General features: G+C 42.5%; 2 protein-coding genes across 2 annotated transcripts in view; both read right to left on the bottom strand.

Moving 5' to 3' along the window:
* The window catches only part of pdk4 (pyruvate dehydrogenase kinase, isozyme 4), a 56,970-nt gene extending 49,657 nt beyond the window's left edge, over positions 1-7,313 (bottom strand). The window contains 2 exon segments of the mRNA XM_085901326.1: positions 5,416-5,557; positions 7,237-7,313. The gene's annotated coding sequence lies outside the window, so the exon portion shown is untranslated.
* Positions 7,314-9,263: 1,950 nt separating this feature from the next.
* Positions 9,264-10,663, bottom strand: sem1 (SEM1 26S proteasome subunit). The gene is made up of 3 exons (XM_085901335.1): positions 10,498-10,663; positions 9,937-10,030; positions 9,264-9,443 (listed from the first exon to the last, which is right to left on the bottom strand). Exons 1-3 carry the CDS (start codon positions 10,649-10,651, stop codon positions 9,401-9,403), a joined length of 291 nt encoding a protein of 96 aa, XP_085757461.1. The 5' UTR covers positions 10,652-10,663; the 3' UTR covers positions 9,264-9,400.
* Positions 10,664-12,739: the final 2,076 nt, after the last annotated feature.

Below are 12,739 nucleotides of genomic sequence, written 5' to 3'. Positions count from 1 at the left end.
CCAGTCACAGGTCACTTTATAACAAGTGCAAACAAAGGGATACATTACAAGTCGATTACACGTGTGTAGCAAAGTGGTGAGATTTGGAGTTTAACGTGTGATATTCACATTTGGAAGGTTTATAATTACCATGACGCTAAATTACCATCGTCTGGATATGGTGTTTCCCATCAGATTAGCATTATATTACATATATTAGAATTAACATAGCGGATTTAAATTAGGCAGTTTTTGCTTTTTTTTGTATTTGTTTGTGTAATATGTGCAAGTTTTTTTCTTTTATTCAGTGCAGCTAGTACGAAATGGACTGAATTATGCAGTACTTTAATGAATATAAATTGGGTGGCATTGGTCATGGGGGAATCTAATCCCAAGCGTTGTAGGGCAAGGGAATCGCTTAAATCATCATCTGTCTTCAGTGTGTGTGTGAATGCCTTTAATCAGCTCTCGTGCCATCATGGTGAGTAAGATCATCAGCGCCGCATTAGATGATTAGCTGATCAACTTAAAGCTAAACTGCTGCGATTTTGCTAATCAATTAGCCTTATTATTATTAGGCTACATTATCGCTAAAGCTGTTCAAGCACGCTTGACAGTAAAACAAGACCGCTTGACAAAAACTGAAGTGCGGGTCATTTTTTTTATGATGGCGCGTGCGGTTTAGTACTTTGAATGGCTCCTCTGACATGCTCGTGGGGCTTTTGGCGCTTGGAAATCATTTGTTTCGCGTTATGTGTTCATTTCGATGGATTGAGTTCATTTATTCCGCAAATGATCAATATTTCTGGGTAGTCCACAGAGACCATGAAACTTTGTGAATGAACAATAAAATGAACTCTGCGTACTGAACGCTCGGCCTGTTTTGTGCATGTTTATTCTTGGGTTCTTGGCTTCTATAGTTCCTTCCTCATGATTGGAGTAAATGGTTCCTGTGCTTAGCGCATTGCCAGTCCATCTGTGCTTTTTGCTGGGAGGAGGAAAAAGTGCAAAGAAAATGTGATGACTACAAAAGCAAAGGTTAACATTACTCACAGCATAAAAACAATTTAAAAGGGAGCAAAGGGGCTCTAATGGCCCGACGGTCTTCAAAGAAAATGTATTTTGTGCTCAAAATAATTCATAGCTTTTTGCCGCAGTGGCTTTTCAGCTTCCCTGAGGCACAGCATGAGACGCTGTATTTTTCCCAGCAGGCCCTCTACTCCTCTCAAAATGGCCCCAGCCAGGGTATAGCTCATATCTCCTTCCAAATATTGACAGCGGCGAGTCCACGGCTTATTGGAAAAATGGCCGTAAGTAATGTTTTATCAGTTGATGCAATCTTCGCACGTCTATTTTCTCCTGTCGCATGACAATATCGTACGCGATTAATATTTGCTCCTCTGACATTTCATTTCCCATCACTGTCAATCTGCGGCAAGTAACTCAGTTACTTGTGGCATTTAAGGTCTCCTCGTGTTTTATTCCTGAAATGTAAAAAGTACCGGAGCATCGTCAAATCTCCTGGCATTAAATTAAAACGGCCTTCGGATTGGTCGCGCTCGTGTATTCCGACTCCACACTTAGCAATCAAACGTGCGCCTTTCTGCCATCGACTAAGTGGCTAATAGTGATAAACCGCGCGACCTTTGAACTTCCACGGCTGGAGGGGTCTCCTTGCCCGCGTCCCAAAGGGCCCACGCGTCGTGACAGTTTGAGCGATGACTGTCTCGCTCGTCTATTTTTAACCCCGCGCTAAACGCGGAGTCTCCAAAATAGAGCCCGAGTCCTAAACAAATGATTACGAGGCCACTTAAGGTCTGCCCGATGACCACCGCGTCCCTATTAACAGCCAGTAAAGGAAGCCCTCCGGGGTCGAAAGGTTTAAAGACCTTTTATTAAAAGTAGGGCTGGACACGCTGGCGAGTTGTGTCTTACTTTGAAATCGCTGACAAGTTAATAAGCCCCCTCAGCAAAGGCCCCACCGCAGCAGAAATGGCCAGTGTGTCCTTACTTTTATTGCTATCATCTGTCACTCACTCACTCACTCACTCACTCACATCTTTCCGATCTGAACTAAAACAGCTGTCGTCATTTTTATTTGAATTGGCTTAATGTGAATTTTTATTGGAGTGCCGAATGGAGGTTGAAAAAAAAAAAAAAAAAAAAAGATGTATTTACGACATTCAAATGTATAAGACATTTTTGGTCTGCAAAAACCATAAAGAGTCTGCTTGTGGTTCTGACTTTGTTCTTGAGTACCACAACGACATAATAGTGGTTCCCACTCACTTGCTACTGTGGTGTCAGATGGGAAATTGAGACGTGCTTAAAGTAGTAATCTGTCACCTGACATCAAAATAAGGATTTCCAAACTACGACAAAGTGACTCACTTATTTAAAAGAGTGTCTGGCAAGTACAGGGATATTTCAGCAATTCAATAATGGTATTTATTTATTTATTGTCAAATTAATCATATTTGAGACTCAATTAATCTTTTGGATTTCTATCTTTTTTTCTTCTTCTTTTTTTCACACGTTACGGATGTTGCCGGGTTTTTTTAAGATAACATTTGCATGAGAAATGAATGACAAACTTTGTGCTCATTAGCTAAATACTGCAATGTGAGCTTGTTGTCCTTTCAGACATCCTCCTTTCTCTTCATACAGCCAAGTGGCTTCTTTTTCTAATGGAGAGTGACAGGCCGCCTTTGTTTAGGCCACAATAACACAGCGTTTGAATAACTTCTCAATGACTTTAAGTAAGCCGTCCGACTCGCTCTGCTTCCATTCAGCGGCACGGCGCGATAACCCGGATTGACGTCTAGCTTGGATTGGATTGTGGATTACTCCAAACATTGGGTCGAGCGAACTTCTGAGTGGTTTCACCTTCCTGCGCGCACGCGTCACCGACGCAGAGCACATCCGCTTATGCAAATTGGAACACGTGCATTCCAAAACACGGCACATGTGCTAGACGTACGCATTTAATTCACAGTGCCAGTTTTGCTTCACTTCGGAAAACGAAACCTCGAGGACGACGGAGCTTCTGGGTGAATCTGTTTAGTATCTTTCAGTTGCGATGAGACAAACACTAAGCATGCCTTCGGGGGGGCGTCTGGTCCGGCCGCGAGGCCTGGCCGGGGTGGTCGGGCGGGTGATGCTCTGAGATGGTCCAGACAGGCATCGGGGGCCGGCTCAAGCGCTTCCCTTTCACAAAAAAACAAGGACCCACAATGAAGCACGCTCAGACCCTGCAACCCGAGAGGGCACAGGGGTCCTCCGCCTGGCCCGGGCTGGGATAAGTGAACCCAGATGGGAGCGGGATGAGGGAATGAGCAAGTGGGGTGGGGGGGGGGGTTGCCACCCTCGCCCCTCCCTCGCCTGGTGGCCTGTCAGATTCCTGTGCATTCTCAATGAGAGATGCATTGTGGGAAATGATCACAGGGGCGTTTGCCTTTGAAGGCGAACTAATGCAGCAGCAGCAGCAAATCTCAAAGTATTTTCCTGTTCCTCTTCCTGCCAAGCTGCACCTGGGCTCAAAGAGGGAGCGGGAGTACGATTGAGAGAGAGCATGCTCGCATTTGTTTTAATTGCTTAATTGATCATCCCGGTGATGCAGGGAGTTTTACACTGTAACATGAATGCTGTGACAAATTTTTATTTTATTTTTTTACGGATGTGGGATAGCTATTCATCTTAACAGTAGCAGTCACTGCACAAACGCTTTAAAATCCGTACCTGTTTCCTTGGAAAAGACTTCATTAAAAGAGTATTCAAAGTTCATTCACTCTTGAAAAAGAGTGAAATGACATTTTTGCGAAATCTCATTCTGTTCTTTTTATTGTCTTGAGAGTGGAATCAAATCATCGCATGCTGCACCTGTCCAAATCTCACATTGAGTTTTTTTATTTTTTTAGTCTCGCCACATTTATGATGGAAAATTGAGGAAATCATGAAAAGTAGCAATAATTGGAACATGATGAATTCTGATTCAGTAGCACTTGAAAGCCCCCCACTACGCACTGCAGCAATACGTTTGTCACCAGGGAACTCGGCAATAACGTGTTTGTCACCTCCAATCTACCGTTGTCCTCTGATGCCATGCAGAGGCCACCCAACTGAAACACACACCGGCCCTGTTTGTCCGCCTAAGGTTTCGAAGACCACTAGTTCAAAAGCAACAGGTATGCTCTTTCCAAAAAATATATATACACGCACGCCCACACGTTCACAAAGCTAGAATAAATGATGCATTTCCTCTTTGGCTTCATGATTGCAGTCTGCTTATGCTCACCTGTAAGCTACTTTGCCATTCCGGGGACAACAAGGGTTAAGTTAAATGAGGCAACACTTCCTGAGAAGAAATAACTGTCACATCTTCAAAGCAATTTGCCTCCATTTTCAACGTGTGTCCCAATACTTTTGTCTCCATATTGTTAAGACTTGGGTAAAACAACGGAGGACACGCGATGTGCCTCCTTGCTTGTTTTATGTGCTTCTTCAACTAATCGTATGCAAAAGCCTTCTCCGTCCTTGCACGCGTGAAGATGAGAGCATGCATGCCTGCGTTGGCCGCTTGTCTTGCCCCGAGGGGAGATAAATAGCTGAGTGTTGTTGTCCAGAGAGCAGACACTCAGACACTCCGCGCTCACAGATGATTAATTGTTTCCTCGTTGAGACTGGGACCAGTTGGACTGCGACTGGGCCAAGGCCTCCCACCCTCGCTTTCAAGGCGTGCGTGCGTGTGTGTAAGTGAGAAAGTGATGAAAAACAGAGAAGAAGAATGCAACGTCTGTCACCAGTTCCGAAGGCGGACGCACGCTAAAGCGGTGACGTCTCGATTGGAAGCGACGAAACGAATCGATTGGATCAATTTCCCCGTGCAAATGTTTTATGTTAACTTGACAAAAGAAATGATGCAATGTTTGCGTTTGACATCTCGCTCCGCTCATGTGGTGACGATGCGACTACTGCGACATGCAATTAATCATGCGCTAATGACTCACTCCGACAACTCGAAGGAATTGTTGAATGGTGGCTGCACACTGATTCTTTCGGTCAACACGGCCCAAGCAGATTTGCAGTGATTTTCATGGGAGTGGGAAAGTGACTGCTGATTGATTAATTACAACTATCAGAGGTCCGATAATTCCCCAGTGGGGTTGTTAACATTGAGTCTGCTTTATTACTTTGGGGGGGGGGAATTAGCTTCTGTGTTGACTAAATTATTTAGCCTGCGTCGGTGACTTGTTGCATATGTGCTAGGACAAGGTCATTTAATTCTACCTATTTTATGCTTTCCTATAGAACTTGGCAGATTTTTTTAGGCCGACGAATCAAACATATTTTGGTTCTGTTGTGGTTAAAGCACGGCCTTCTTAATGCGTCTTCAAGTCATGTCTCAAGCACCAGGAGAGTGTTAAAAGTGAAACATACCCGTCTGTGTGCCAACATGTCGGATGGGGTAAAAGTCTGGACCGGCGTAAGTGACGGTGAGCCCATGGCGCCGACGTACACCTCCCGGATGATCTGGTGTCGTGTTCACGTGGAAGGACTCTGTGGCTGAGGTGTGACGGCTCTGAGGGGGGAAAATAATCAGAGGAAAGTGTGAAATACTAGCCGGGTTTTTAGGTGGGGTGTTTCCATCATATGTAGGGTCGAGGTAAAATACTTGACGCTCACTCAAGGGTCATACTGAAGTCTTACGTTTCCAAAAATCTAAGTAATGATGCTGTCATGTGATATTTGGGGGAATCATTTATGCTTGGGGTACTTTTATGGCAAAGTACATTTGGACAAAATGTAACAAATGTATTAAAAAAGCAGATGAGTATAGGAAAAATGTGACAAAATGAAGAGCACGTATTTAGGTTCAGTTTGTTTACCTCATTTCAAAACATTCAATGGAATACAAATCACAAATCCTGACAAGGTGCATGAGAAAACGGCAACCCTGAACAAACCGCGTTGACATAGCGACTAAAGCATAGAAACGTAATTAACTAACATTTAAACTAGCTGATTTTCTTTTTTTTGCTGCTCTTTTATGAGTGTAATTATGAATATTGTTGTAACAATTTCCCTTGTGGAATGAAAAAAAAAACTGTATCCAGCTGACTTCTGATATCACATTAAGTTCAATGTTTTACTGTGATTTTAATGCCATAGAAGTCTTCCCTTTTGACTTTACTTTGTGCCGGACACTGGATGGACACTCTGGTGATGAAGCAAGTCTCCCGTGGTCAGTTCAGACTGCTTAATTGAGGCAGTTAAGGCTCAAAGAGACTTAAAAGCGCCGGCCCCCGTCGACACTGATGACCGTCTTATAAGGGACATTCGGTCGGACCCTCTGGTCTTTTTGATAGGACGCTGGCCAGCATCCTTCGGGTGAGTTGCACCCCCCACAATAAACAGGCAGGCCTTTGTCACCAGGAGTAGGTGGGGTCTCAAGGCTTGCTCCTCATTATTATTTTCTAAAGTAATTATACCTTATTATCTGTGTTTATTTTAGCGGGGGTGCGAGTGTGCAGGTGTGGGCCATTCTGAAGTCGATTGGCAGACTCACTAGTGCATGTACCCCTGAGAGTCTTTTTTTTTTTTTATTATTAACTCTCTCTTCCTTCATCTTTACTTTAAGGGGGTGTTCGTCATAGCATTGTAGCCCCGTTGCTAATTTCAGCCCAACAAAAGAAACGTGCAATTAGGGCCATTATAGCAGCAGCTGTGTGCTTCCGAGCCACGCAAAGACAGCGCCGTTTTCTCGCCGGCTCTGGGATTTTTATAAAAGCAAAGCCATCATGGCGTGCGGCAAGCGCGGAGCGGTCAAAGTGGCCTATAGAGTGTGCAGGAAAGACAAGAAAAATAAAGCTTTTGATACTGCCGTGTTTCTCCAGTGAAAGCAGCAGGGAGTCTCGCCCACAGACTTGCAGGCCTGGAGAACAATGGATCTGCCATCTCCCAACGTGAAGTGTTATGAAAAAGTGCTCGCTGCCGCCGCAGCAGCTTGGATGCTCGCTCGCATGCGGTTTGCCGCCGCGTGGGCGCAAGGACATTTGCAAGTAGGGAAATGCTCTTTTGAACTGCTGCACAAAGGCGTTCAGAGGAGCAAAGACCCCCGCTGAGGATGAAGAACCTTCATTTAGTGCACCTTTGTAGATATCGACATGCATGAATTGTCATTAAGATTTATGCACTATTTGGTCAGATGTAGGTCAAACTGGCCCTGAGAGTTAATCATGAGGTGAAGACAGTCTTTACCTATATTGTGTTTGTTGCTTTCCGATACTTTCATCATGAGTAAACATATGCCCCGTGGTCAATGTGCTGCTGATCCTGAAAACAAACATAAACAGGGTTACTATGTGACAGAAATATTATCATTTATTCAGTTATGTTTCCGGGTCAAACTGACCCAGGCACATTATTGCTGTACCTAAGAAACACAGCAGTCAAAAAACAGACCTCAAACACTAACGCACTATCTGTCCATTTATCAGAATCCTTACTTTCTGGCACTATTAAATAAGCAGAGAAATGGTTGCCATATTTGAAATTATGCTCCCCGTGACATCCACGTGTTCAACCCGCCAAATGATCATCCTTTCATCAGTCAACATCAGCCTTCACTTTCATGTTGAATCGCAAGGGTCACAAAGAAACAACAAAATGCCGGCGAGGAATTAAAGAGCTGATTACGTCGGATCAAAGACAAAGCTGCTCGGGGGAGTGTCGAGCGCCCGCGGATCGGTGCGGGATCGAAAACCGACGTGGGCCCGCGGAGGCCCTGGTGGCGGCAGACACAAGGGAATAATCTTACGCTCTCAGCACAAACAAAATGGCCAAGGGTTCCTCCTCTGTTGCTCACACTTATCGATTCTCTTGCTTGACTGACTTTGCAAGCAAAGTGTGGCTGACACACACGGCCATTGCTGTTAATTGATCAACATATGTGATCGCAGCATCACTGTAGAGATCTGCTGTACACACTTGCATGTTATGTCATTGCGTGTTTTTTTTTTTTTTTTAAATTAAAACTCAAATTAAATACTGAATTGTATTCTAAAGGAGGGGAAACATTCTTGTGTTTTCTTAAACGCAACCAGAGATTTTTTTTACTCGTTTATGGATGCAATACCTCTAAACATAACAATAGACAACAAAAAGTGAATAGTGTTATACCTTATTAATTCGGGTTAGGGTTAATACATTGCATTATTAAAGGTATACTGTATAAATGATATATATATATATATATATATTATATATATATATATCATATATATATATCATATATATATATATATCATATATATATCATATATATATATATCATATATATATATATATATATGATATATATATATATATGATATAAATGATATATAGATATAGATATATATATATATATACACACACACACACACACACACACATTTATTTATCAATTGCTGTGAATTCACACTCATTAAGGCTTTCAAGTAAACAAAACAGGTTGTGCAATTAATGAAACCTAGACACGAGTTCTCATTGGTTAGTCATATTCACCTCAGTCGAAGCTTGCTGTGTAGGGGTAGGAAAAAAAAATAAAAATTAAAAAAAAGAGAGCGAGAGAGATAGGCCACAGCATTTAAAGGCGCAGCATACAAACCTTTCTGAGTCATTACCTAGGATTATATTTCAGTCTTTTTAGCATAAGACAAATGTGAAGATTTCCTGAACTGTGTAAACAAACGAGGATAATGCATTGTACAAATAGCAAAGACTCCGTGCTATTTCCCATTTATGGAAGATGCATCGATGTCATTTGAAGTGGAGAAAAAGTCTTGGTCATAGTGACACCCATTTTACCTCATTGAGTTCCCAGAGAGGGGACGGGCCAGTGCTCGAAAGCTTTTTGCAGAAGGAAGGAGAGTGCTGAGGCTAAATTGGCCACTGGTTCAGTACAAGACTCCCTGCAGAGCAGAGCGGAAGAGCAGGGCCAGGCTGGCAGCGGAGGCAGGCCCAGGCAAGGCGGGCTCAGGGCCCCATGCTGAGACCCCCTCCCTACCTCTGACAAACACGCCAGTGGATAATCTCTTCTTCGGGGTCTCGGCCCGGCACTGCGGGCCTGAAAAAGGGAGGGGGCTGTTATACAGAACAAGTTGGAGTGTGTGCGCCTCCTTTGACACCTTCAACACTCACAAAACACCAGTCAGACAATATTTTTGCGGCTACACATACAAATTCAAGTTAGACGCCACGGCAACACACCATAATTGATGAAATTCACACAAAAATGATCATGATTAAGATCAAGTTGTTTCATCCAAGCATTTTATTTCTTTCAAAAATTCTTACAAAATGAAACAAACATAAGCTCTCCTTCCCTCTTACAATATTCACAGAAAAATGTCCATCTTGACCACATGGATCTTGTCAGCCACTACGACGTCTCCATCTTGTAGCCATGCTTTTCCAGCTCCGCTCTACCAGGAGAAAAAAAAGGAATAATGAATTTCAATAGAAAAACACAAAGAATTCTTATGATTGTCAATGTCACTCAAGTAATAAAACAGTCATGTCGCATAACAGGTATGTCAATGGAATTCAAGTACTGAAAGGACAAGTCAGTGGCTAATTCATTTGGTACATTAGGCACAATCAAATTAGATCCAATACAAAAGTTGCATAAAAATAACTCCTAAGACAATAAACAGACTTAATCACATTATTTAATATGTTCAGCTGTACAAATATACATTTTGATCGGCTATTATTTAAAAACTTGGAATTGTTTTGTTTGAATGAGTTTCAATTGATTATTTAAATAAGATGTTAATTTGAAGTTTTCAATTTACCATCACAGTCAGAACTTTAAAGGGGATACATTTTGAGGATTTTTTTTTAATTAAATTTGTTTAAATCTTTAATTATCTGTCTTTATCAAATTATAAATGAGCTGTTCTTCACTTAGAATACCTTAACTGGTTGGAGAAATCATCCTCGACGTTATCGTCGTCCCAGTTGTCTTCCCAAACGTGAGCATCTTCATCCTCGTCCAATCCCGTCCAGTCTGAATATTTCCGCAATGGACCGAAATAATACGTGGAAAAAGAACCAGATGGATACGTTTTGACTGAAACAAATGTTTTCTCGGGGTGGAGGAAGACGTCATAAAACTCACGAATTGTCCTTTTCAACAAACCTGGATTTCAGCGAGTGTCCATATCACCTCACAACCCGCTAATACCTTTAGCCATATGCGAACCAACCATAAAATGTATTTTCAGATAAATAATAAAGAATAATTCAAATATGACGAGGACAAATCACTTACAGGGGAGGTTATTTAACTATTTACCTAAATATTTGTAAATTATGTCGTTGTTTTGGCTAATGACGCGATCAGCTGCGCTACAGCTAATTGCCGCCAAGTTAGCCTAGCCTGCTGCGTCATCGCTAGCCGGTCGAGCTCATGTGAACTGTTGACAATTAGTCAAATAACAACAGTCGGAACCTGAAATCAAATAATTTGCCAACCTTCGGCTGGGAATTCTTCAAACTCATCGTCTTCCTCAAGTAACCCGAGGTCAACTGGTTGCTTTTTGTCGGTCATGGTAACCGATGGGATGCGGTGATGCTGCCTTGATGTGAACGGGTGCCGGCGCGCAATGGATTGTGGGAAAGCGAACATCTTTCAGGCGGGTTGTGGCTGCGCTGAATGCGCAAAAGAGCGCAGCACGGAGCTTTATGCGCTCAGCCTCAAATTTACGATTATTTAGGGTTACAAAAAAACGATTACAACATAATATAATATGATATATATATAATAATATATACTATGATTTATAGTTTACAAAATGTGTATTTTTTATTATTAAATATTTTTGGTCCAAAAGGTAAAACAATGCTTTATTACTGTAATAATTGATAGAACAAACAATTGATCAAAGCATAATGTCTTAATGTGAATCTTTTCATTTCAATTTAAAGTGCAGCTACTTACAAAAGGTTTATGTGAGAAAGACAATGAAATGTTTCAACTCTTGCATAAAGGCAAAAGGCGCCCAAGTCTGTAATAAAGTCATGCATAATATTCCTAGGTGTTAAATACATCCGTCTCAAAGTTCTTAGGTTTCGAGTTTGAACCTCGGCTCCGTAAATAGAAAATACAATCTGTCTGTTTGTCTCCTCTCCAAATGAATACTCTCCCACAGTGTACCCACATAGTGCCTCCATTCGGCACCACCATAAAAGGCTCCTTCCCTGAAAACATATGCACACGATTCAGCAGTCACATCTTAGCAACCGTTTTTCATTTAGGAACAAACGTATTTTGTATCCCATAGGCCTGCTCCAATAATAAAGCGGCAGCCACAGCTTACATGTATTTTAGATGAATGAGACAGCTAATTTAACTACAAAACCACTTGCACCACAATGAAAACGACTCTGACTACTACTGTCATCTGTTGACAGATGGAGCTGAGGTTTCAGCTTAAGACTACTTACTCTATTTTATTTTGTAATTATCTTAAGCCCGTACGCAAGACAATGACGCAACATTAGGAGGCGAAGCAAACGATCCGTAAAGTGTGGGAAGGAAGTATAAATAGATTTGTTTGTAGGAAAAGCCTCAAACCAGTTGCAGAAATGCTTCCATAAGGCATTATGGCCCTTGAATGAATGTATTTACTTGATTTGCTAAATGGGGGGAAAAAAAAAATCATTGAAATGAAAACACTGGACACAGAATGGATTGTGTTGCACTCAATAGCCAAGCTTTTAGTCCCATCTAGATCTCAACTGGCAGCATTCTCTAAAGCGGAGCTGACTGTGGTGCCAGTGTCACTCAGTCTTTACAGGTGAAGCCCTGGGAAATGGCCTCCACGTCCGCCCAGCATACCTGAGACTGCAGTTACATTGCGGCTGGCGCCTGTAGTCTCTCATCTGCAAAAAGAAAGGAGGTGCGGTGGGGAGGGTCACAAAAGGGAGACACAAGGTGCCCGTGGTTGCGCAGACAGACTCCAGCCACCACGGCTTGTGTCTGAGTCATAGCATCACATTTCTGTCCTGAGACAAAGCCCCCTGGGGAAGGAAAGATCGGCAGCGGTTACAAGTACACTCCAAAGACAGTCAGCCTCAGATAAAGATTCCGCCATAAGACCACCGGGCCCCTCCCCAGACGCGACTCTACTATGTGTCTCTTTATATCACCGGCTGGGCTCGTGGCCTTGAGGCAGTGCGCGCTGAGAGGAGAAGTTTGAGAGCGGTAGCGCATCCAGAGATTATCTTGCAAAGATAAAGCCCTCTTCTCCAACATGTCGGAGAAAGTGACACAGGAGGACAGCCGGCCGTCTGCGAGTGGTGTCTGTGTCACCTGAGGACGCTGTCTGGACCTCTTTCAATTATTGCGCAATCTCAAATGATCTGAAATGTCAGCTATGATTAAATTAGATTAGCCAATCCTGGTTGTGAAGAGGAGAAAGTAAGGAGATCAATTATCTTGAAAGACAATGCACTTTTAATGATGCATTCAAAGTGAGTCAACCAGCTTATCGTTAAGGCAAATCCACAAGAAATATGCTCAGAGGAAGTTCGCGGGGATCAAACTATGCTTCCAGGATATGTCTGTCAAGATCCAGTATTAAATTTAATCCTAGCCAGTCAGTAAGTCTGCTCTATTGTCTGTTGTGTGCATGGACACCAAGAGTAGAGGATGTCAATGGGGCATGTATTCCTAAAATGCCATCAAATGGACTCCAAAAATAAAAGTGTCTGT

The sequence above is a fragment of the Syngnathus leptorhynchus genome, chromosome 20 (assembly GCF_054491065.1).
Source record: "Syngnathus leptorhynchus isolate UIUO chromosome 20, UIUO_Slep, whole genome shotgun sequence".
NCBI lineage: Eukaryota > Metazoa > Chordata > Actinopteri > Syngnathiformes > Syngnathidae > Syngnathus > Syngnathus leptorhynchus.
The sequence above is the reverse complement of the archived record's forward strand: the minus strand, read 5'-3'. Positions and strand labels throughout refer to the sequence as shown.

Bases quoted from the DNA above. Each gene is read 5' to 3' on its own strand.
- sem1 (XM_085901335.1), bottom strand. From the start codon at position 10,651: ATGTTCGCTTTCCCACAATCCATTGCGCGCCGGCACCCGTTCACATCA. The intron at 10,031-10,497 runs GTTGGCAAATTA...GGAAATATTCAG, and splicing joins TGAAGAATTCCCAGCCGAAG to ACTGGACGGGATTGGACGAG. The intron at 9,444-9,936 runs GTATTCTAAGTG...TTCTCCTGGTAG, and splicing joins GATTTCTCCAACCAGTTAAG to AGCGGAGCTGGAAAAGCATG.